General features: G+C 37.3%; 1 protein-coding gene across 9 annotated transcripts in view; it reads right to left on the bottom strand.

Moving 5' to 3' along the window:
- The window catches only part of LOC125657998 (E3 ubiquitin-protein ligase RNF38-like), a 34045-nt gene extending 8383 nt beyond the window's left edge, over nt 1-25662 (bottom strand). For 2 of the 9 annotated variants that reach the window (XM_056150633.1, XM_048888998.2), the window contains exons 1-5: nt 19648-25662; nt 18500-18872; nt 10601-10683; nt 5329-5543; nt 317-485 (exon numbers count right to left, since the gene is read on the bottom strand). In XM_056150633.1, coding sequence (XP_056006608.1) covers nt 317-485; nt 5329-5543; nt 10601-10683; nt 18500-18851 — 819 coding nt within the window. In that variant the 5' untranslated portion in view covers nt 18852-18872; nt 19648-25662. Of the gene's footprint in view, nt 1-316; nt 486-5328; nt 5544-5767; nt 5795-6379; nt 6429-6635; nt 6663-10600; nt 10684-14213; nt 18873-19647 lie in introns of those variants that run through there. The other 7 variants (XM_056150636.1, XM_048889003.2, XM_048889000.2 and 4 more) reach the window with 6 other exon arrangements.
- Between the last annotated feature and the right edge of the window lie 943 nt (nt 25663-26605).

Below are 26605 nucleotides of genomic sequence, written 5' to 3'. Positions count from 1 at the left end.
TCCCCATGTTTCATTACACTCTCATGTGGAATTCTTAGTTTAGAAGTTTTATTTGTTGGAACATGCACTTAAGATGAGAGGGATTCTCTTATACTGAATTTGAAAGACAGGAAGTTTTTACTTAAGGATTTCATTCTACATATCATTTCCTCGTGGATACTTCCCTGTCTAAACAGCACCACACACAAAGAACGATTTATTTTCCTGGCTCTACCAAAAACGATAACTCAAGGAAAAGTCCATGTTTGCAGAAGGGTTAACACATACACAGATTATAAAATTTCAAAAGCTTGATTATTAGTGAGTGAATTCCTACCTGTTCCATGTCAAACAGCACTTGCTGTGGGCCCCCATGGAGGTGGGGGTGGAGGGAGTGGATCTGTCTAGGATTCATCAGATGTGGAGGCTGGAAGGCTCGCGGTTCAGGGAGGTTCTCATTCTGTGGGGCCACACTTCTGTCTCGGGTTCGCCGCCGTGTGCCCGGACTGGAACAGAAATCATAACATAGACAACTCTAACCAGGTCTACAGTATACTACCAAAATTTTGTACAACTCTAACCAGGTCTACAGTATACTACCAAAATTTTGTACAACTCTAACCAGGTCTACAGTATACTACCAAAATTTTGTACAACTCTAACCAGGCCTACAGTATACTACCAAAATTTTGTACAACTCTAACCAGGTCTACAGCATACTACCAAAAAGACTCTATCTAGATCTTGAAACAGAAACTCTGTTAGAATGTAAATCTTGCAGTAGCTGATGTTTTGCTGGAGATAAAGATAAATAATACAGTGATTACAAGAAAGCCTTATAAACGCCATTCTACAGCCAGGAGGATAACAAATCTCAATAAAGTAGTAGTAATCCCTTGACATGATTTTCATATCTTAATATGCTGCTGACCTTGAGGAAAATATATGTGATATTTTATTCTGCTATTGAGCTAATTAGGCCGCATGTGTATGCTTTTATGTCAGCCATTGAGCTAAATTTTTAGGAGAGTGCAGCTGCTGAGAATAACGGGAACATCATTATACCAGAACATACTTGATGAGAAAAAAGGGGCCTTCATTTGTAAAATCCCCAGCTGTTTAATATTCCCACACCTGTATGCTCCACTTTAAGCCAATCTAACAGGATATTCATGGGACTGGAATCAAAATGTAAACAGGGAACACCGGCTACAACACAGCCTTCTATATCACAATGGCTCCACTCAACCCGCACAAAGTCCCTGGCAGGTAGAGCTTGCATATTTATGAACTTTATGAATATTTATAAGAGATACCATAGGGGTTATAGGAAATTTATAAAGAAAATGACACAACCTTTCAACGAAATCAATAGTAATGCCTATAAAGTATAAACTGCTGTTATTTATCACAAAGCAATAATATACCCTAGTTTAAAAAAAAACCCTTCCTCACACACACATATACCGTCAATCTAACTCAACCTCGTTAAACTGCCACGAAAAAAAAAAAAAAATAAATAAATGAAATAAAAAGAGAGAGAAAAAAAACCTGAAATAAGATAGTGACAAAAATTGATTGGTCAATAACAGCGTTTTATAGTGCTGGTACCGAGCTGCAACCGATATTTTAATTGGATGAGGCAGGAAATATAATCACCAGCGCGGTTGGTCAATAACTTGTGCATTGTGCTGTTGTATCATGAATATCATGGCGTTCCTCACGATATCAGGGAATCTAGGCAGCAGCTGCCTTGGTGCCAGGTTGATGGTGAACATGAAACTCTGTATCCCAAGGACAGCAGCCATATTTGGTGAGAGTCAGCGATGTCTATTGACTGGGCATAAAAATGTAGAGCAATCACTGGAAATGCCCCTCTGGAAAAGCTCCGCATGGGAGATTGTGATCTTTGTAACATGCTGTCACAGAAACTCAAGGCTGATGCACAACCTCTGCGATGATGTTTGATCATTTGTCTTAGGTTTCCTTGGTCGGGATACAGTTACACACATTCACATCATGGCCTCTTTGTAGAACCTCTCTAAAACTCGGCCCCGACCAGAATTGGACTGTTCGATTCCTTCACTCTCTGTCACATACTCCACTATGACCATTGTCCACTGTGCTGACCTGATCTATGTTAAGTATGTCACCACCTAATGTGTCTGATTGTCTACATCGAGTGTTGTCAGCTACGTCACCCTCTCCTGGACTGTGTGTTGTATGACTGGGACCTCCGTCAGTCTCCCTGTCACTAGTCCTCAGAGTAACTCTGCATCTCCTGGACTGTGTGTTGTATGACTGGGACCTCTGTCAGTCTCCCTGTCACTAGTCCTCAGAGTAACTCTGCATCTCCTGGACTGTGTGTTGTATGACTGGGACCTCCGTCAGTCTCCCTGTCGCGAGTTCTCAGAGTAACTCTGCATCTCCTGGACTGTGTGTTGTATGACTGGGACCTCCGTCAGTCTCCCTGTCACTAGTCCTCAGAGTAACTCTGCATCTCCTGGACTGTGTGTTGTATGACTGGGACCTCCGTCAGTCTCCCTGTCACTAGTCCTCAGAGTAACTCTGCATCTCCTGGACTGTGTGTTGTATGACTGGGACCTCCGTCAGTCTCCCTGTCACTAGTCCTCAGAGTAACTCTGCATCTCCTGGACTGTGTTGTATGACTGGGACCTCCGTCAGTCTCCCTGTCACTAGTCCTCAGAGTAACTCTGCATCTCCTGGACTGTGTGTTGTATGACTGGGACCTCCGTCAGTCTCCCTGTCACTAGTCCTCAGAGTAACTCTGCATCTCCTGGACTGTGTTGTATGACTGGGACCTCCGTCAGTCTCCCTGTCACTAGTTCTCAGAGTAACTCTGCATCTCCTGGGTGCTTACTAGACAATTCTCCAAGCCTTAGAAAGACAATCTGTTGTACTGTATGAGTGAAATCTCTATCTCTGTCATTTGTTCTAAGAAAATTGTCTCTCTGTACTAAGTGGCTACCAGACAGTTCCCCTTTTCTTAGTGCATCAGACAGTATCGTACACTGCACCACAGACCAGAATGAGGAAGCCCACTGCTGTGCTTCACTATTTCATTCTGCTCCTCTGCCTGAGCATTCCTACTGGGTACCTGTCTACAAAAGGTTGCCCTCCCAGTCATCCATCTGATACTCTCTGGAGTTTCTCCGACAATGATAACATGGAAACAAAGCAACACTACTCAGGGCTCCAAAATCTGTCATCTAGCTCAGAATTTGTCTTCTACAACATAATGCTGATGTCACAGTCGTCTGTTATGACAGTTTCAGTCATGTACTCAAGTTTTACTGTAGATTTTGCTATTTCCATAGATTTAAATTTCAAGTTTCACCTAAACATTCAACCCCATTCAAAAAACCTAACACACAAAACATGGAGATTTTGTTCATCTTAATAAACCAATATTATCAAAACCACATGCATATGGTTAAGGAATATTTTTAAAACCCGCTTGAAACTTGAACTCCACAGGTCTGATAAACTAGTAAAACAGTGGTCTGTTGCTCTGTAATTCAAAACAGATGGCACCATTATTCAAAAGGTTGGCGGAAATGTTTAATAATTCAAACTTGGTACAAAGTGTACACACATGTCTACACACTGGGGCTTATCTGAGTTTCACACTGCTATAGTCCGGGACCCTTGTTTCTCGTTCTCGGTAACAATTACATATTCATGTATTAATAGACCACTTTTTCTTTGCAAAGCATTTCTCTGCTATTATGATTTAGCCTTTTTTCTTCTAATCATATTCTAATTGCTATTATGAATTTATACAACCACAAATTTCATTTGGGTTTTAATATCTAGCATAATGAAATGACTGTCTTTGTGGTAAAGATTTATCAATATCCATGCTTCTGATTTCTAAATGGAATATATAAACAAGTCAATTGATATTCAGAGCATGAGGTACAGTAATTATTTGTACCATCCAGGTGACCCCCGTAACGTTATGAACAATGACAATTTTGAGTGGGTTCCTCTTTCCCACTTTTGATCAGAACTCTAACACTGTCTTGTTTGTTACCCTGTTCTTAAGAAATGAATCCTACTGTCCTTTAAAATTCTTATCATGAGTATGACCGGCTAATTTTCTGAACAGAAATAAGAAATACATGTACATCTAAGTGGACCCCCCCCCCCCCCCCCCCCCCCCCCCCCCCCCCCACAGAAAGGGCATTATATTTATTTATTTATTCACCAATCAAGGGCCCTCAGGGGGCATATACAAATTAACAATTAAAGATTATAACTACATGATACAATTTACACATATGTACCATATACACGTTAAGGGTTTCTACATTGACATAGGTATTGAATTCTCATCACAATACTGATTGGAAATGTACTGTACAACATATATGCAACACCTAACACCACAAACTTGCCTCCCCAACACAAATGAATTTTTTGTTTTCATCTTTACAGTATTCAAATGAACACTTTTAATGGTAGGAAATCAATGCATGATACCCTGTTAATATTTCATTAGACTGGAGAATAGCATCACATATTTAAAAATTCTATCTATATTGTACATATATTTCTGCTTGTTATCCCAGTCAGGCATTCTGACAATTACAAAAAAACAACAAAAAACCAGTAATTGTAATTGTCTTTCTGCTCTGGAATTTTTTGTTTGAAGGCCCCTGTCACAAAAAACTGATGGAAGGCTGGCATGCTAACACTGTAAACCGGAGGCCTGATCTACTACCAGGCACAGAGAGGCTTCACACGACCATGTGCCGTACTGCTTAGGAAAACAGAGATCTGAAAATCAATTTCACTCTAGCTGAATCAATACCTGAGCCAGTACGGTATTTAAATATTTGACATGGTCAAGCAAGCACAGGTGACACACAAAGGTGTGGACACAATAACTGGCCACTTCACCACGACAGGCCTCACAATGCCCCCCGCTCCCTCCTTGCCCTAAAACCCCCGACAGCATCCAACACACAAAGAAAATCAATTCCTCATTGATCTCAACCTCTGCATGTTGGAGAGGTTTTTTTCCCACAATCTATGCAGGCTTGCCTATTATCAGCACTTCTCTCTGCCTGAATCCTACTTGATTATCAAGCACAAGTGTGGAGCCACCAAACACTGTACTATACCTATTGCAACCCGTCTCTTTCTAATGAAACAGCTCCAAAGGCAACACATAAACCCAAAGATCACATGTTGGTGCAGCCTTCATCACATTACTTCAGGTTTTCAGGCATGTGTTAGAGAAACTGAACCGATCACACTACGAGTTAATTTCCTAAGCTAACATTGTTGACAGTGAAAAACAAAACTACATATTGACAGTACCTGCGTCGAGCTCGGGGAGTGTTACTCCTCTCTGACACCGACCGCCTGCCGTCGCCGGATACGCGTCGCTGACTGGACACTCGTCTACGACTGACTCCTAGCCTGGCAGCCTCTGTGCTCTCCCGGGACCAGGTTGGAGGGGGGCTGGGAGAATGATTTGTCAGATCTATGTAACTGTTGGATGTCTTCCGTCTCTTGCGGCTTGGGCTCTCGCTCTGAAAAACGTGCAAGAATCAATATCAAAATCAAGGATTATAGGCTCTCTCGTTCTCTCCATCACACACACACACTATCCCCAGTCATAGGCAGATAAATATCTGTAAATTTTCTTTTTTCATCAGAAAATTAATTAAAATTTGCACACAAATTACATGTGTTAATGTAGAGCAAATATCCTGCATGCTCCTGTGTTCATACAATATTCTAAAATCTCTCTCACCAAGTCATGCATATCAACCACAATAATGAAAATAGCCTTCAAAATGTCCAAAGCTAGGAACTTAAAACAACTACTCGACTAATCAAAGAGACTCTCACAAAGAAATAATGACTAATATTGGAGACAGTTAAGACTGTTCAAAGTTAAAATCTGGAATACTTTTCAATCATTCCCTTTCTGTACAGTGCTGTTTGTGGGGGCTATTATTTTTAAAAAGACCGTACTTTAAATTCCACATGCGTGATTCATGGATCTCGTCGGAGCTGAACAACAGATAGGCGAGGCCTTTGTTAGTACACAGGATTTTTACTATGATAAACAGTCCTGCTCTCTCATTTACTTGGGGATAGCGAGATTTTCCTAGCATGAGTCCGACAAGCTTTTTTTGTGGTTTACAAGGCCCTACACGACTATCACAATTCAAACACTCGGCCTAAGAGAATTTAAAATTTTGCTTATTTTGGGTCTGTGTTGGGCCAGAAATTTTTAAAGATTAGAGGTTCAATACTGATCCTCTCTCTGTTTGGACAGGTGAGAAAATTTCTGGCTATTCTGTAATCTCTTCAGAATCTTATCACCATGTGCCAGGTATACTCCTCAACATCTACACACAGGTATACTCCTCAACATCTACACACAGGTATACTCCTCAACATCTACACACAGGTATACTCATCAACATCTACACACATCAACATCTACACACAGGTATACTCATCAACATCTACACACAGGTATACTCATCAACATCTACACACAGGTATACTCATCAACATCTACACACTCATCCAGGCAATTTTATATTCTGCCCATCCTAACTTTTCACCAACTTAAAGGTGTTTAACCAAAGCAAGAGGAAACATCCTACCATATCATTCATGTCTTTCCACATTCACCTTTATATGTCACTTGACTACAAACTAAAACTCATCAAGGACAGGATGTTCAGGATAACAAGTAACCCGCAGGTGGATCCAGGTGCTTTGCTTGAGGGAAACTTCCTCACAACCGAGATAAAATATAGATCACAGACTAGGATCTGTGTCTGTGTATGAATCTATTTCTGGTCTACAATGTGGCACTGCCCCCCCCCCCCCCCCCTACACATGTTCTAGGCCTCCATCCACACATTTAACCAGACCCCCTACATTTACAAGGAGACAGCACTGCACACGGCCCAGGGGAATTTACAGTCTTCTCTTCATTACAGATATTACTTTCAAAAAGAGAATTTTTCTCATCTTGATTATAATATATTTCCTGAAATGATGGATTTTCCAGCTTAGATAATACATTATCATTTATTTCAACACCGTAAAACACATCTCAACTAGAAAATCGCAATGAAATTTGGGAAAATGAAAAGAACTCCTACTTCCTGACAAACTTAGTTGTCGTGTGAATTTAAGAAACCCATTGTGATTTCATGTTTAGGAAGAGGACAGACAAATCTCCTGTATGATGGTGTACTTCCTGCAAACATCATCCCCTAAAGTGCCTGGTGCTCTCATGTCACCCCACAAAGACCAACTCAGACCCCCGATATAACACAGAGGAAAGCTTAAAATCACCCCACAAAGACCAACTCAGAGCTCTGATATAATGCAAAGGAAAACTTAAAATCACCCCACAAAGACCAACTCAGACCCCCGATATAACACAGAGGAAAGCTTAAAATCACCCCACAAAGACCAACTCAGACCCCCGATATAACACAGTCTGAGGAAAGCTTAAAATCACCCCACAAAGACCAACTCAGACCCCCGATATAACACAGAGGAAAGCTTAAAATCACCCCACAAAGACCAACTCGGACCTCCAAAATCAAAATAGGAAAATTTCAAAACAGAATAAAATTTTCACTGCCTAAGATGCTTCTAATTTGAAGTTTCACAGGCTGATCTAAATCTGTAACACAATTTAAAATAAACAAGATCAATATAAAATGTCAACAATTTTTGAGATGGAAATGTGAAAATTGAAATAAACATACTGAGTAGATTTAAAAACACCTCATGATCTTATTATGTTAAATGGTGTAAAACCAACTGATCTGAATTATTCCTGTATTGATTGATTGAATTATGCCAGTTCAAAGCAACATGGGCAGCATTTAAATCTAGGTCAATGAAGAACTATATGTGTGAAACATGTTAGGTGGTTGGTGACTAATATTAATTTAGAAGAATGATGACAACACTCATCAGGCAGTATTTTGAAGGTAGACTATACACAGAACCTAAAAACAAGGAGAAATTTGTCATTTGTAAACATTACATAATACTCTTTATTGTGTTTGGATGAGAACAGGGGATGAAAGCTACGGATAAAAGCTGTGGACTGTGGGCATGAACTAAACACAGAGTCTACAAAAGTTTCTCCTTTATGTCTTTGTGTGGTGAAAACTCCTAGCTGAGGGTTTTTAACTGAATGTAAATTTACACAGGGAAGGTTTGTCGATAGTGCCTAGTCGGGCTGGTTTACGCCAGCCTTTACAGACTCCACACATGTATTGATCAACTTTGTTAGCAAAAAACACGTCCGACATCACTAAAGGGACATAACTGACTCTCCGAACAGGGAAATGAGAGGGTTAATAACACCTTTCTTAGTCAAGCACCAAAAAAAAAAAAAAAAAAAAAAAAATTCTGAATGAAATATTAATTCTACCTTGCTGTGGATAAGTATCTCTAATAGTCAGTACAAAATACAATCTAATAGCCAGTACAAAATACAATCTAATAGTCAGTACAAAATACAATCTAATAGTCAGTATACAATACAATTGATCAGTGAAATTGCACTCTGAGAAATGGACAGCATACTACATGTTATAGGGATTACAACACAAAGGTAATGCAGCACTACAAGTGTGAACACGATAAAAACACAACAAGGGAATAACTCATTAGAAATCTCCAGCAGTCATCAACTGTGTTACCGAGACTGTACAAACCATAGGCTTCACTCTAGTGAGGTGCTTCCTAAACTGTACAAACCATAGGCTTCACTCTAGTGAGGTGCTTCCTAAACTGTACAAACCATAGGCTTCACTCTAGTGAGGTGCCTTCCTCGATTGTACAAACCATAGGCTTCACTCTAGTGAGGTGCCTTCCTCGATTGTACAAACCATAGGCTTCACTCTCGTGAGGTGCTTCCTAAACTGTACAAACCATAGGCTTCACTCTCGTGAGGTGCCTTCCTAAACTATAAAAACCATAGACTTCACTCTAGTGAGGTGCCTTCCTCGATTGTACAAACCATATGCTTCACTCTCGTGAGGTGCCTTCCTAAACTGTACAAACCATAGGCTTCACACTCAAAAGGTGCCTTCCAAGCAATGTAAAACACTGTCTTTCACTTTCTCCTACGAAGTCAGTAAGCTTCTTAATATAACCTTAGTATCACTGTTATGTTTAAGATTTTAAGGTCATCTGCTAAGTTTATTAAAGACTATGTCTTCAAGGCCATACACTTTGAACTTGAAGTTTGACCTCTCCATCTTTAAAGAAACCTCTTGCTTTGGCAGCCTATTATCTCTGAATGATATATCTGTCAATGCCCTGAAATCACTATTCTTCTAAAATTCTTAGTCAAAATTATGAGACTGAGAGATCACACTTAGTACTAATCAAATGGCAATCAAAACATTTTTATCACTTTTATATGTAACCTTGACCTTTGCCTTTCTGATTACCAATCACTGAACTTTTTCCTCCGTCTTATTAGCTTTTCTGCTGAAAGCATGAAAATGAAAGATCTAACTGTACTCTTGAAATGGTGTCCACATATATATGTAAATATATTGCGACCTTGAACTTTTGCCCTTCTGACCCCGAATCACTATTTCCACCAGTTGTTTTGTTTAAAATGCATATATATGCGAGACTGACTGTCTAACAGCACTCTTTATATAATGTCCAAATGATCTGTAACAAGTGCACACACACATACACACACACATCATTCCTTTACATACGAGGGGATAAAAAAAATGAGAAAATCATTGAACCACTCCTCAAACATTGATACACAGCATGACTCATCATTCAACTCTCTATTTCAACTGTAAAGCATTAATACACAGCATGACTCATCAGTCAACTCACTATTTCAACTGTAAAGCATTAATACACAGCATGACTCGTCAGTCAACTCTCTATTTCAACTGTAAAGCATTAATACACAGCATGACTCGTCATTCAACTCTCTATTTCAACTGTAAAACATTAATACACAGCATGACTTATCATCAACTCTCTATTTCAACTGTAAAACATTGATACACAACATGATTCATCATTCAATTCTCTATTCCACGAGATGAAATGTACAGTTAGAAAGTTAAGACAAAATTGAAAACCTAACTCCACCCAGAGAAAGCAACATAGTGACTTACAGAAAAGTTCGCCATGACATCACACATTGTAAGCTGACTCTGTTAGATCTTTTTACTACCATCCAATTTTCACACTATACTCGTGTTATGCCGTTTCATTTACACTACTGATACATGTAGTAATATATGACTTTACAAAAACTCATCAACAAAAATGCCTGTCAAATTTCCCAATCTGCGAACATATCATAGCGCTGTTATGTTTCTGTTGGAAATTGTGCTGGATTTTGAGCGCACAAACTAAATTTGCCGTGTAGTGAAATCTGTCTGATCCAACGTGCACTGGGAGACAACGTGCACTGGGAGACAAATTTTGGATGAAACAGGTTGTGGCAGATTGTAGTTGTAAAACAATACCCAGGAATGACAATAGGGTTGGTGTTTACAGGTAAAACGGAGCACACAGGTGAGGAACTATAACAGATTGTGATTACCTTTCTACTCGAGTCTTCACCCAGTAGTCCTGAACAAAGCTGTGCAGGATTCTGCATTGGTTGGCTACAACTATTCTGGAAATCTGGAAGAAATGAAAAATCATACAGTTAACTTATCTGTCATTCATCTGCTGTTAGTCTCAGCAAACACACTTCTATCCCCAGTCAATCTGATGATGAGCAGCTTCTTACTGACATTGAAACACCTTGACCAGTTCTGCAGGACAGGTTATTTCCAATAACAGGTATTGTAAATGAGTACTTCTGTCACGTAACTGTGCCATATCTAGCAATATTCTGTTAATTAATTTATATAAACCAATCCCTAGTCTAACATCATCTTATTGCAAAATGTCAAATCACATTTGATGTTTATCTGAGAATTTAATTGTAATGACTACATGTATGCACAAACACACTATATTTGAACAAACAATGCCACAAATTTCCCATAACAATCCTTGTTTTTTATGGCTTTCACAAGTTCTAGTTAACCATCATAAAGACACATTAACACAATGTACTCACTCCCCAGTATCTAGTTAACTATCATAAAGACACATTAAAACAATGTACTCACTCCCCAGTATCTAGTTAACTATCATATAGACACATTAATTCAATGTACTCACTCCCCAGTATCTAGTTAACCATCATATAGACACATTAAAACAATGTACTCACTCCCCAGTATCTAGTTAACCATCATATAGACACATTAAAACAATGTACTCACTCCCCAGTATCTAGTGAACTATCATATAGACACATTAAAACAATGTACTCACTCCCCAGTATCTAGTGAACTATCACATAGACACATTAAAACAATGTACTCACTCCCCAGTATCTAGTTAACCATCATATAGACACATTTAAACAATGTACTCACACTCAATCTAACAATTATGTCTATGCCTCAGGGCTTGAAACTAACTTTTTACATCACCAGTCCAGCCGGACTAATAGGGTATAATTTCAACCAGCCCGCAGAAAAAATTACCAGTCCACCAGAGTTTTTCAGAAATAAATAAACATATTCCGTTTCTGTTATCAAAATGAAATATTTAACTTGATATGCCTAAGGCAATATTGTAACACTTATGTGAGATTCAAATTTACTAACCATGCAGGCCTGAAGGTTATAAAACTTTTTTGAGCGCGTTTTCATACTCAAACTCGACCCCCATGCTCTAAATTGTACTCGTACACAAAAGTGAAGGTTATAAAACTTTTATAGAATTATTAACGAACTCAAATGGGGTACTTGCTGAAGATTTTTCGAGTATGCTTGGAGCTTGCTCAGAGTTGTACTCAAAACAAATATGGCTGAGTTTGAGTATGATTACAGTAAAAGCCTGGTTCATCTGATATATACAGAGGAATGCCAGATGTGTGTTTAAGATTCCATAAGTATGTTTTCCAAAATGACGTTTTAGAAAATTGACCAGTCCCATCGGACTGACTAAAACAAATGTTAGTCAGTCCGCCAGATTTTTAACCAGTCACAGACTGACGGGCATATGTTCATTTCGAGCCCTGTGCCTGAGAAAAATGTAAAGGAAATTGCTAATAATGTGCCAGTAAGAATTATTTTCTTTATTTCAGATCAGCTAGATCCCCCCTTCTCCCAGGTTTGGAAGCTCCCTTGTGACAATTTTCAACCAGCAGTTTTCTTTGAGTGGCCTACCTGGGCTTCCTTCTAGCTTATTGGGTGTGTATATAATAACATTGTACAAAAATCAATACCGGACAAATTCAACTGAACTGATTTAGTAACTAATTACGTGTAAATTGTAAATACGTCACTAGTTTTGGTTCTGTTTCCTAACTGTTTATCCTTATTTTACAACAGCTTTATGTTGTCTGCTTTATGTTGTCTGCTTTTGTAGTCTACTTTCCCTATCTCAACCCTGATTTCATAACTTATATATTTATATATCATATTCAGACCTATATGCTTGCTTAATAATTAAATATATGTATCTGATATCTATGGAAATTATTTTCTAGAAATAAAAATAATGACTTTCTTCACTCGGAAATCTAGAATCATCAGGTGTAAATGACGAGATCTAATCACCTGAGAAAATCAAGAGAACATGCATCGATGGATACAGGAGGATGAGAGAGAGAGAGAGAGAGAGAGAGAGAGAGAGAGAGAGAGAGAGAGAGAGAGAGACCAATTTTCCTAAATTCGTGTTGCTAATTTACATGGATTTACAAAACAAATAAAGTGTGAAATTTACCACGATCCACCACTCAATATACTACAGCAAAAGTCAAAATAAAGTGTGAAATTTACCATGATCCACCACTCAATATACTACAGCAAAAGTCTAAATAAAGTGTGAAATTTATCATGATCCACCACTCAATATACTACAGCAAGTCTAAATAAAGTGTGAAATTTATCATGATCCACCACTCAATATACTATAGTAAAATCTGCATGAATTAAAGGAATACTACAAGATATTGACTATTTCTTGTTAATAAATATAAGTAATACAATGAGTTTTCGTAGTATGATATCATGCATTGCTATAGAGAATAATTAAACCTGACCTTTAACTGTGTTACATGTAAAAATGTGGTTGTGTTACTGTAGTGTTTATATTAACTATCATTGTACCAGCATGTATGTAACTATAGTATACATCGCTAAAATCAGGTGCAAACTTCTATATACCTATTCCACCAACACAATTAGGTGCAATTAACTTCTATATACATATTCCACAAACACAATTAGGTGCAAACTTCTATATACTGGTACCTATTCCAACAACACAATTTGGTACAAACTTTTATATGTACTTATGACATCACTATAATTTGGTACAAACCTCTATATATCTATGACATCACTATAATTCGGTACAAACCTCTATATTTCTATAACATCACTATAATTCAGTACAAACCTCTATATTTCTATAACATCACTATAATTCGGTACAAACTTCTCTATATATCTATAACATCACTATAATTTGGTACAAACTTTTATATGTACTTATGACATCACTATAATTCGGTACAAACCTCTATATATTTATAACATCACTATAATTTGGTACAAACCTCTATATATTTATAACATCACTATAATTCGGTACAAACCTCTATATATCTATAACATCACTATAATTCAGTACAAACCTCTATATTTCTATAACATCACTATAATTCGGTACAAACTTCTCTATATATCTATAACATCACTATAATTTGGTACAAACTTTTATATGTACTTATGACATCACTATAATTCGGTACAAACCTCTATATATTTATAACATCACTATAATTTGGTACAAACCTCTATATATTTATAACATCACTATAATTCGGTACAAACCTCTATATATTTATAACATCACTATAATTTGGTACAAACCTCTATATTTCTATAACATCACTATAATTCGGTACAAACTTCTCTATATATCTATAACATCACTATAATTTGGTACAAACTTCTCTATATCTATGACATCACTATAATTCGGTACAAACCTCTATATATTTATAACATCACTATAATTTGGTACAAACTTCTCTATGCATCCCTACAGTCTGTTAACAGTTTCTATACATACGGTAATACCTATAATATAGACTCCATGAGAGAGAGGAATTGCCATAGCTGATATCAATCCATCATGTCTGACTCAGGGGGAAAAAATATTATGAACAACACACCAGCACAGTTTACACAGGAACAGGAACTCTGTTGGCGACAACACACACACACACACCAGGTTCCTCACGTTTAAATGTACCTGGTCTAGAGAATGGATTCCTCATGTGCAATCAACCCACGTGTGTGTGTGAGACTCGGGGCCTGGCAATGAATCAATAGTCCCCCCAGTCTCTCTTAATAGTGCTGGACTAATCAATAACTCAATGGTACTGACACAATAGGGTGGTAAACTCAGTACTTTTAATTACTGACTAACGAGTCAACCTCACGCTCAATATCTCAGTACACTATCGGCAGTGCACACTTAACCTTCCCAGAATTTTAGCATCTAAATTTTCCCTGAAACCTGTATATCTAAAGGAGAACTTGTCATTGCTATGGTGTCATAAGTGATAGAATTTTTACATTTTAAAAAACCCTGTCAAAACCAGGATATGGTACACTTGTCTCATGAATAATTGATATTAAAGGAACTTAAAACTTCTATCAGGCAAAATTATCGTAGAAAAATACAATAAGCCCTTAAAATGCAAATGGGTTACTAGGTCTGTAGCATACAACTATTGGTGATTAAATACACAGTAGCTGCAGGTGAAAATATCTGATTTTACACAGATGGGCTTTGACTGTAAGCCTATGAATCCACCAAAAAAACAACAAAAAAACTAAATAAATAAAAAATAAACTGAGAATGAGAGATAGAAATTTACAATGATGCCCAAGACAACAAAAAAAACACAACAAAAAACCAACCCAACTTTCCAATGTGGGCACTTGAGTGCTTGAGCTGACCAGGGGCTTTTGTTAGTCAAAATGACAGGACTTACACCGAGATTGACAATCCCCACACAATGTGCTCTATACCACAGAAAAATATTTCATTTCACGGGCGGCATATTGTTCTCATAGAGCGCACTTGCAATAAATAGCTACCCCTCATATGCAATGGACAAAAAAAAATTTGTTAAAGAGTTTTAAAGAGTGCTGCCAGTTCAAGAAAGATCTTTAAATCCTCACAGTTCTGCCTGCTGGCAAACACATTATTTTCATATATACATTCAAAATTTCCAATCCTCTGAAAACTAAATTTATCTAGTGGTTTCTTATTGCAAGTAATATTTTACCATACAATCTCTAGAGCATGAGTCATCCCCATTCTAATCTCTCTCTCTCTCTCTCATTTGGAAACAATAATTTCCCAATTCTCTTCAATAAATTATTCTATCATCATTCCTGTCAAAATGTCCTTGATTTATTTAAGCAAGATTCTAAAAACAGGAACACTAAACAATCTATACATCTATAAAAGCAAATTAATTAACAATAAGTGTATAAAATTCAAATGAGGGGGTTATCATACAAAGTTCGTACAGAGAGGACGAGAGCATTGTGTATTATACGAGTTTGATAACACATTATCGTATTGAATTAATATGTTATCACTTTAAAACAGCCCCCAGTATACCTTCCTGTATAATATATTCAACATATAAAGCCTATTGTTATTTCATTGTGAAGAGTTGTATTTGCCAGTTTTTAGAAATAGGCCTATATCTATATCTAAAAGTAAGGCATACAAAAAAAAAAATTCACTTGCCCCGGGGCATTCTTTGATAAAAATCAAAATGCCCTCCACTGAAGGAAATCTGTTTGTCCGCCTGAGGATCACCTTTGATCATTTATTATAACCTATCGTGAGCATCAGTATGAAACAATATTTTATATATACATACTTTATGTAAGGGTAAACTATGAAATATTTTATATATATATACTTTATGGAAGGGTAAACTATGAAATATTTTATATATATACATACTTTATGTAAGGGTAAACTATGAAATATTTTATATATATATTTACTTTATGTAAGGGTAAACTATGAAATAATATTTTATATATACATACTTTATGTAAGGGTAAACTATGAAATATTTTATATATATATATACTTTATGTAAGGGTAAACTATGAAATAATATTTTATATATACATACTTTATGTAAGGGTAAACTATGAAATAATATTTTATATATACATACTTTATGTAAGGGTAAACTACATGATACATAGTCAGATGAGGTCAGTGACTTATAAAAACGTCACGTTTCACGAGTATGGTAGTCTGTAGTAAACTCAGCAGTGAAACTAAACCCTCAACGAGGCTGAACAGAAAATTTAACTCCTAAACTCCTAACTGAACTCCTACATTCAACTCTCTCTACCCCAGCTCTCTCTCTAAACATAACTTTTTATTTTTTAGTTTTCTTTAGGTCTCTGTCTATCATGATCAACAATTTTAAAATTTGAATATATATCTGAATCTTTAATATGTTGACAATACCTTAAATGTTGAGCTGATCATGTTAATTGCATGAAACACATATCAGAAAAAAAAAAAAAATTAATGGATAAGACACGAAAACATCATTTTCAGAATCTTCTCCAACTTATTTATTAAATAAAATTCTATAATTCATCAATTACAGAGTGGTTTAACATCAAACTTTAAAACTACAATTTTCTCATCTAATATGAGGGTACCCCCCACCCCTCCAATCAACAAAGATATAACAAACCAAAGTTCTATTCAAGACACAAATCTAAAATGATACGAGAAAGGAAACACATAATTTACAGGCATGTTTCATCTCAAATTCAGTGCTAGTTATCCTGTTGTAAATTTTTACAGCTAACTCCTGCACAAAAACCTATCATTTACAGAATAAAACAATTAATATAAATGATAATAATCCAGAAACACTAAACAGCGGAGCAGACAGATTTAGTCAAGTGTTGGGTGTTTTCCGAGTATAATGACAGATTTTCACTGGAGGGTGAAATGTACTGTCAATGTTGGAGGCAAAAAAAAAATGTATGCAAATAAATACATAAAATATTATAAATTATAAAAGCCAATCAAGGTACCAAATGTCGCCGTCTCTAACTTTGACAATCGTCACAGACGAAATCATGCAGAAAATAAAGACGAACCTACACTGTATGTTGAAGACAGGAGAACTTAAATGACTTGGTATGCAGGCCAAAACTGGGTCAGCTGTATTTATTTTTAGCCGTCTAACAATGATAATCTATAATATGTACCTACTCTGAGAGTTCCAGCAATGTTTTCCTTGAATGTGAGCTTGAAGCTCTCTTGGTCACAGATTTCCCCTCTGTTAGTTTTTTTTGTACACAACCCAGAGCAAACTATCGATAAGGCTGGAGTTTTCGTGTGTGTTTGTGCGTGTGTCTTCACACTCTATACACACACAGACATACGTGCACACTTAGTTGACATATATTTTACCCCTACACCAGTGTTGAACTAGTTAATTCTATAGATTTATATTTCTTGCATGATATATTTACAATTTGTCACAGGTCAATGAAAAAAGCTTTCTATGTGCTGTGAGAACCCATGCGTGTATAGATAGATATGTAAATGCGACCTCCACAGATTAAGGTGTGGATACGCATGACTGATGAAATTCACAAGAGCTTGAAGCCCCAATAAACAAATGATATCAATATAAAACACTACAGATGCTACTTGAATTTTTAACATCAGTTTGTTTTAAGCCCTGGAACTACAAGATCAGCCCCCAGGATCCCATGATGCCCTACATACTGTGTTGTTCTGATGTACAAGTACATAGCTAATGATCATCATTGTTGTCTGAGGACTTTTGAATGACCTGAACATTCAGGATGTATGAGGATTTGTAATCGAGTTTGACTCTTTGTCATCCAGATAACAAATTGTACTAGTCTGTGCCAAGTCATATGTATGTTACCAACTTTTCATTTCTGTACATTTTTCCTATTAATTGTCCATTTTCCCAGACATACTTCAAAGTACTTAAAAATTGTTGTTTCCAATATACTGCACAATTTCCTTTTTTCGGATGTCCTTTTCAACAAAGCCCAGTTCAACTCCAAGGAAATCACAAATGATTTATAACATCGGAACTCTGAACTCATTCCAGAAGTATCCGAGTCAGATAATGCCGACCTGTTTTCTTTAAAATGTTCTTAAAATTGTTAACCTTTGTATGCCAAAATTTCCTGTGGACGAGTGGAGAGTGACAATACGTTTCATAGTTGTCCTAAGGGAAACCCAAACCCAAGTAAAATCATCAAAACAATTGACATGCACAGAATTATATTCTTAAAAACTTATGACGTACCATAAAAACTCCTACGGCGGGTAGTTTCTCGGAGGTCATAAAACGGCGAGACTCTCTGGGGTTCGACAGTTGGGCTCAGATTTGGACTCAGGTTGATGAGTGGTGGACTGTGGGTACTGAAAAAGCTGCCATTTCTATCTGCCGATGTTGATGCTTGCAGAGCAGTCAGAGGTCGAAGGTCAGACACATAGGTTGCACCCTCTTCTCTCCCTATGTAGTGTTCAGAACTTGGGACTAAGGCCCCGGGGGAGAGTTGTCCCCCTAAGTGATAGGTGGGGGACTTTGGTAAGAGGTGTTGATAGTGCTGTAGAAGCTGATTTTGTGCATCCTTCTGTGATGAGGCCACTGGCATTATAAGATGTGCACCGATCCACTGAAAGAGGATATGTTATATATGTATTTCACTTTAATATGTTTAACCACATGATTTGTACCCCCACTCAATTCATTAGAACTAAGAAACGATGCTCTGCCTCATATTTACTTTTAATTTGATTCAGCTTTATTCTCGATTTGTCAATGAAATACTGTAGAACTACCATTGTCTTAAATGTCTTCATGATAATTTTCAAAGATAATACATTTCTACTCAAGGTTTGCTCTCCGTCACGGGATATCAATATCGAGTTTGGCTGAGAACGAGGTCTACATTACAAAATCAACAAATACAAATACAGACCTTTTAATTTACATTAACTGGGTTGTTGTAAATGGTTCAAATACCTGATGTAAATTACCTTCGGCAATGAGTTCCATATCCTATATAGGTATACACATACAAACAACAATGTTATATGCAAATTATTTGACTGGAAACCACATAACTTCTTATCAACGTTAGGCCTAGGCCTAATTAAGTGCAGTGTTTATTGAATTGATGCATGCTACCTAACTTTCAAAGAGTGTGATATAAAAACATCCAAGCTTATGTAAAATTTCATGGTTTTTTTTTTCCTGTAAAAGTAAGTTTAAGTTACAGTTTAAATACAGAACTGACCCATTCCCCAACTAAATCTAATGTCAGGCAAAGCATGATAGTTGGACATGCTTCACTGATCGGTCACGAACACAGGAAAAAGGCCAAAGTTACTGCCAATACCTGTATCTTTTACTAAAACTAGTACAGAGAAAGTAAATAAGACACTAACCTGTTTCTCGATATTAAAATATTCCTGTAAGTTTCAGTTACTTAACAAAGGAAATGTGCGTAAATATATCGGCTATCTCCTGTATGAAATCGTTCATCTGTAAATGTTAGTCAAGCCTTAGATCCCCCGCCTACCATGTCATGCGTCATTTCCGCTAGACCTTATTAATCTTCGTAACTTTCCGAACATGCCGGATAATTTTTCTCCTTCAAAATTTAATAAGAAATAAAAATATACATATTTCTCAGTAAAATATGTCTATGAATTAGAAGAACAATTTGCAAAAAATTAGTTGGATATATATAATCATAAACATGATACATGATTGGCTGTTCGACATCATATGAGACTTTCCTTCATTTTTATTGGATAGTAAAATATAGGTGACCTTGGTCACGACTTTGTTGGTGTCGAAGAAGAAGGAAGGAAGTTCCTGGCTGGAAGGCAGGCAAATGTCTATCATATTTTGATCGAATTGCTCGTTAGTAATTGACAAACTGTTTCATATTAAGTGTTTTGATTCTAAAGGAAGAGGAAGAAGGATTGAATTTCGCTCTGGAAAAGTGAAGTTTTCGATCGAAATATTCGTTGTTGTTTTTGGTCCGCCATATTGAAACCTTTGTTTACAAATATATCTGACAGAAGTGCTCTATTTTTGAACGTATTTGTTGAGAAGAGTGCTATACTTCGGAAATCCATCGATTTTCCCCGATGACTTGGGCAGACAACATGAAACATCCAAACCAGAGACAGGGAAGGCGACCTCAAAGGAGGCAGTCTAAAAATCATTCGCCCTCGAGCTCGCCTGAACACTTTGACAACTCACTAAGAGGATCTCCTAAACTCGGATTCTCTCATCACGACGGTCAGTTTTCGTCGGCTGACGAGAACAGCAGGGGAAGCCCGAGTCCCAAACTCGACGCAGGAAGCATTGCCTATGCAGGTGCCCGATTCAGCGACCCTCCCGCCCCAACGGTGCTCCCTAAACCCCCGTCCCACTGGATGATCAACACAGACTTCATGGAAACAAGTCAGCATGAAAATGTCTCGAGTCATTTGAAAATGCTTTTGAAAGTGCAAGTTCGTGCATAAACAATGCTAAACATTCCAAAGATGCTTATATATTTTTATGATGAGCAACTCTCATGAAATCAGTATTATGAATCATCATCTGAATGGGTTCATGAGTTTTGTTAATTATGTCTTGTGATATGTGTATTTTGTGAATGTTAATCTCATTATTTTTTTGTTACAGGGTTTAAAACCCACCATTCTTTTACAACCGAATTTTTAGCTGGTCTATTTTTTCTTAACTTTCTGAATGCCACAATGACAGATGTAAGCTGATAGAAGAAAAAAGAGATTTTATGTATACACTTTAAAAATATAATTTTAGTTGACATTTTGTATTTTATCTAAAGTTTAAAAGAATTTCAAAAAAAAGAAGGAAACATGAAACAAAACATGTAAGTGGTATATATATGTAAATGTAGAAACTTTATAATATTAACAGGAACAAAAGTTTTTAAGAATTTCAACTTGATCTGTCACTGTTGTTTTCACATCAAACCAGAATCAATTATTTTCAAGGTTATTTTTTAATGCAGCAGTATATATTAGTATATATGCGTTTTAGTAGAGATTTATTTTTATATTTAAGTAAAAAAGATGGAAAAAAAGAACATTTTTTTTAACTGTTTCAGTATTAAAAAGAAAATCTGAAATAAAAATCTATAGGCTTGGTGCTGCAAACCTTGAAAGTAATTTGATATGCTATTTGTTGGTACATCCAGACAATTCCATCATTTTATGTATATAATTTTTCTGTATATATATATGTATATTTAGACAAGGACTGCAGATTGCCAATGACCCATGATAGTGCAATAATTGTGAAATGTTTGCCAAATGTCTAGTTACATTTTGTATATTTTAATTTTTCTCATGTTGCATCAGATAACGAAGCCATTGAAATCCTCACACAGCATGTATGCTTGAAAGAGATTATAAAGTGAATGTAAACAAGAATTGATGTACTAATGTTTCGCAGTGAGGTTGATTTTAATTTTAATGAAGATTTTTTTTTTCATTCTGTTCGGCACATTAGTAATGATAGCATATTTTATATTTTAATTAAATTATTTTTGTTTGATTTCTGGTACACAGGTAATTTTTCCTTCAAGACATGCATTGTGTAAAATTTAAACATGTCATTTTTGTTTAATTGTTTGAAAAAGAGGGATTAAGTTTGTGATATTTTTTTCTTGTGTTGAAAATCAATTGCATATTTAAAGATTTTAGCCTCTTCCTACAAGAATTAAGTTGTAGGATGTTCGTGCAATTTTTGAAACGGACAATATTTCTGGAAAAGAACTTTTAATCCAACGGTAAAGACTAAAAGTGAAACCTACGCAGCAGTGAACATCAAAGTTTACATAGACGATTCAGATCAGTTGAATGGATCAGTTCACCTGTCATCTCATCAGCAGCAAATCTCATCATCTTCATTATCATCATCATCACTCATGGAGGATATCCGCCATCGTCATCTACAACGATGGAGGATTGCCCAAGTATGGCTGAAGTGATAGCCTGATGTAACGAAGGCTTAATGCCGGAGAATTCCCATATCATGGCAGTCTGCAAAACCTTGTCCTTCATTCGTCCTACATGGAAATGTCTCGATGAACCAGCAATCCTGAATTTGACTAATAAAAAACTCTTCCTTCCTCTCTTTAGGGTCCTCTTCAGGACCCGCCAAATCGTTCGAAAGGACGCTTATATTACAACTAAACAAGAAACATAACAGAGTACCTGAAAGAGGGTCGACTTGTTACACCTCAAAACTTGCGAGTTGATAGGGGTAACTAGTTTCTTCTTTCACTGACAGGTTTTCCTGTCTGTTGTTAAGAAACATCATTGGTTGTAATAAAAGAAATTGTGTCATTTGATTTAAAGCAATATTGATATTTCATCAAATTGGTGCAATGTTCTCATTACAACCAATCATAGATTACCTTAGCCATAGAGCTAACAATATCAAATGAGAATCTCTGAATGGCAGAGCTGAAGGCTCTTGAAAGTGTCGGAGCTTTTCTGATCGAAAGTTGTCTGTCGTCATTGGCGTCGTAAACTTTTCACATTTTCATCTTCTCCAGAACCATTGGGCCAATTTCAACCAAACTTGGCACAAAGCATCCTTGGTAAAGGGGATTCAGGCTCAAATGAAGGGTCATGCCCCCTTTAAAGGGGAGATAATCACAAAAATAGGGTGGGATCATAAAATTTTTCCTTTTTGTTCGAGAGAACCACTGTGCCAGAAGAACTGAAATTTACATGAAAGCCTCCTGACATAGTGCAGATTCAAATTTGTTGAAATCATGGTCCCCCGGGGTTAGGATGGGGCCACAATAGGGGATCAAAGTTTTACAAATTTATAGGGAAAATCTTTTTTAAGAAGCACTGGACCAGAAAAGTTTATATTTACATGAAAGCTTCCTGACTTTGTAGAGATTTCAAATTGGTAAAATCATGGTCCCTGTTGGTAGGATGGGGCCACAATTTACATGCATATATATATATATATATATATGGGAAAATTTCGAGAACCATTGTGAGAGAAATTTACATAAAAGCTTTCCTGTCTTGGTGCAGATTCAAGTTTATTAACATCAAGCCCCTCCCCAGGGTAGGGTGGGGCCGGGGGGATCAAAGTTTTACATGCAAATATGTAGTGAAAATCTCGAGAACCACTGAGTCAGACAGTTTACCTTTACATGAAAGCTGTCTGACAGTACAGATTCAAGTCCAATCATTCCACTCCTCCTCCACCGGTAGGCTGGTGTCACAATATGGATCAAAGTTTACATGTGAATGTGTAGGGAAATTTTTTAAATATGGGCAAAGGTTAGAGCATCACTGGGTGTAAAGGGTTCAAATATGCTAAAATGAAGGGGCCCCTTCAAAGGGTGGGAATCACGTTACGTGTTTTAAAACTCTTATCCAGAATATCTTGGTTGATTTTTCCCCATCCAGTGGAGCTGAAGGGGACCTTAGATTTGCACTGTCAGTCTGACAAATCGGTTTTCACACTTTTTAGCTCACCTGAACCGAAGGCTCAAGTGAGCTTTTCTGATCACTTTTTGTCTGTCCGTCCGTAAACTTTTTACATTTTCGACGTCTTCTCCAGAACTACTGGGCCAATTTCAACCAAACTTGGCCAAAAGCATCTTTGGGTGAAGGGCTTTCAAGTTCAAATGAAGGGCCATGTCCCTTTCAAAGGGGAGATAATTGCAAAAATAGGGTGGGGTCATTTAAAAAATTTCTTCTCAAGAACCACTGGGCCAGAAGAGCTGAAATTTACCTGAAAGCTTCATGACATATTGCAGATTTAAGTTCAAATCATGGCCCCCGGGGATAGGATGGGTCCACAAGGGGGGATGAAAGTTTCACGTACAAATATATAGGGGAAAACTTTAAAAATCTTCTAACCACTAAGCCAGAAAAGCTGAAATTTACATGAAAGCTTCCTGACATAATGCAGATTCAAGTTTGTTCAAATCATGGGCCCGGGGGGTTGAATGGGGCCACAATAGGGGATCAAAGTTCTACATACAAATATATAGGAAACATCTTTAAAAATCTTTTCAAGAACCACTTAGCCAGAAAAGCTGATTTTTACATGAAAACTTTCTGACATAGTGCAGATTCAAGTTTGTTCAAATCATGGCCCCCGGGGGTTGGATGGGGCCACAATAGGGATCAAAGTTTTACATACAAATATATAGGAAAAATCTGTGAAAATCTTCTTCTCAAGAACCACTAAGCCAGAAAAGCTGATTTTTACCTGAAAACTTTCTGACATAGTGCAGATTCAAGTTTGTTCAAATCATGGCCCCTGGGGGTAGGATGGGGCCACAAGGGGAGAATCAAAGTTTTACATACAAATATATAGGGAAAATCTTTTCAAGAACCACTAAGCCAGAAAAGCTGAGACTTACAAGAAAGCTTCCTGACATAGTGCAGATTCAAGTTTGTTCAAATCATGGTCCCCGGGGGGGTTGGATGGGGGCCACAATAGGGGATCAAAGTTTTACATACAAATATATAGGAAAAATCTGTGAAAATCTTCTCAAGAACCATTAAGCCAGAAAAGCTGATTTTTTACCTGAAAACTTTCTGACATAGTGCAGATTCAAGTTTGTTCAAATCATGGGCCCCGGGGGTTGGATGGGGCCACAATAGGGGATCAAAGTTTTACATACAAATATATATAGGAAAAATCTTCTCAATAACCACTGAGTCAGAAAAGCTGATATTTACAAGAAAACTTTCTGACATAGTGCAGAGACAAGTTTGTTAAAATCATGGCCCCCGGGGGGAAGGATGAGGCCACAAGTGGGGGGAAGGGTCAAAGTTTTGCATACAAATATAGGGAAAATCTTCTTCTCAAGAACCATTGGGCCAAAGAAGTTGATATTTACATGAAAGCTTCCTGACATAATGCAGATTCAAGTATGCTCAATTCATGGGCCCCGGGGGTTGGATGGGGCCACAATAGGGGATCAAAGTTTTACATACAAATACATATATAGGAAAAATCTTCTCAAGAACCTGCTCAATTCATGGGCCCCGGGGGTTGGATGGGGCCACAATAGGGGATCAAAGTTTTACATACAAATACATATATAGGAAAAATCTTCTCAAGAACCACTAAGCCAGAAAAGCTGATTTTTTACCGGAAAACTTTCTGACATAGTGCAGATTCAAGTTTGTTCAAATCATGGCCCCTGGGGGTAGGATGGGGCCACAAGGGGAGAATCAAAGTTTTACATACAAATATATAGGGGAAAACTTTAAAAATCTTCTCCTCAAGAACCACTAAGCCAGAAAAGCTGAGACTTATATGAAAGCTTCCTGACATAATGCAGATTCAAGTTTGTTCAAATCATGGGCCCCGGGGGTTGGATGGGGCCACAATAGGGGATCAAAGTTTTACATACAAATATATATAGGAAAAATCTTCTCAATAACCACTGAGTCAGAAAAGCTGATATTTACAAGAAAACTTTCTGACATAGTGCAGATTCAAGTTTGTTCAAATCATGGCCCCCGGGGGGAAGGATGGGGCCACAAGTGTGGGGGGGGGGGGGGAGGGTCAAAGTTTTGCATACAAATATAGGGAAAATCTTCTTCTCAAGAACCATTGGGCCAAAGAAGTTGACATTTACATGAAAGCTTCCTATACATAATGCAGATTCAAGTTTGTTCAAATCATGGGCCCCGGGGGTTGGATGGGGCCACAATAGGGGATCAAAGTTTTACATACAAATATATAGGAAAAATCTTCTCAAGAACCACTGAGCCAGAAAATCTGATTTTTACATCAAATCATGGCCCCCGTGGGTAGGATGGGGCCACAAGTGGGGGGGGGGGGTGTCAAAGTTTTACATACAAATATAGAGAAAATCTTCTCAAGAACCATTGGGCCAAAGAAGTTGACACTTACATGAAAACTTTCTGATGTAGTGTAGATTCAAGTTTGGAAAAATCCTGGCCTCCAGGGGTAGTTGGGGCCATAATAGGGACTAAGGTTTTACATGCAAATATATATCGAAAGTCTTCAGATATAGTCCAAGGTGACTCAGGTGAGCAATGTGGCCCATGGGCCTCTTGTTAGCTTACCTTGGCCAAAGGTTCAAGTGAGCTTTTCTGATCAAAACTTTCTGTGTCTGCATGTTGTCGCTGGAACTTTTTCACATTTTCATCTTCTCCAGAACCACTTGGCGAATTTCAACCAAACTTGGCACAAATCTTCCTTGGGTGAAGGGGATTCAAGTTTGTTCAAATGAGGGGCAACACCCTTTTCCAACTGTAGATAATAGCAAAAATACACTGGCAAATTTTTAAAATCTTCTCCAGAACCAATGGGCCTTGATGCAAATCATCCTTGGTGAAA

This window comes from Ostrea edulis, chromosome 9 (assembly GCF_947568905.1).
Source record: "Ostrea edulis chromosome 9, xbOstEdul1.1, whole genome shotgun sequence".
Taxonomy (NCBI): domain Eukaryota; kingdom Metazoa; phylum Mollusca; class Bivalvia; order Ostreida; family Ostreidae; genus Ostrea; species Ostrea edulis.
The sequence above is the reverse complement of the archived record's forward strand: the minus strand, read 5'-3'. Positions and strand labels throughout refer to the sequence as shown.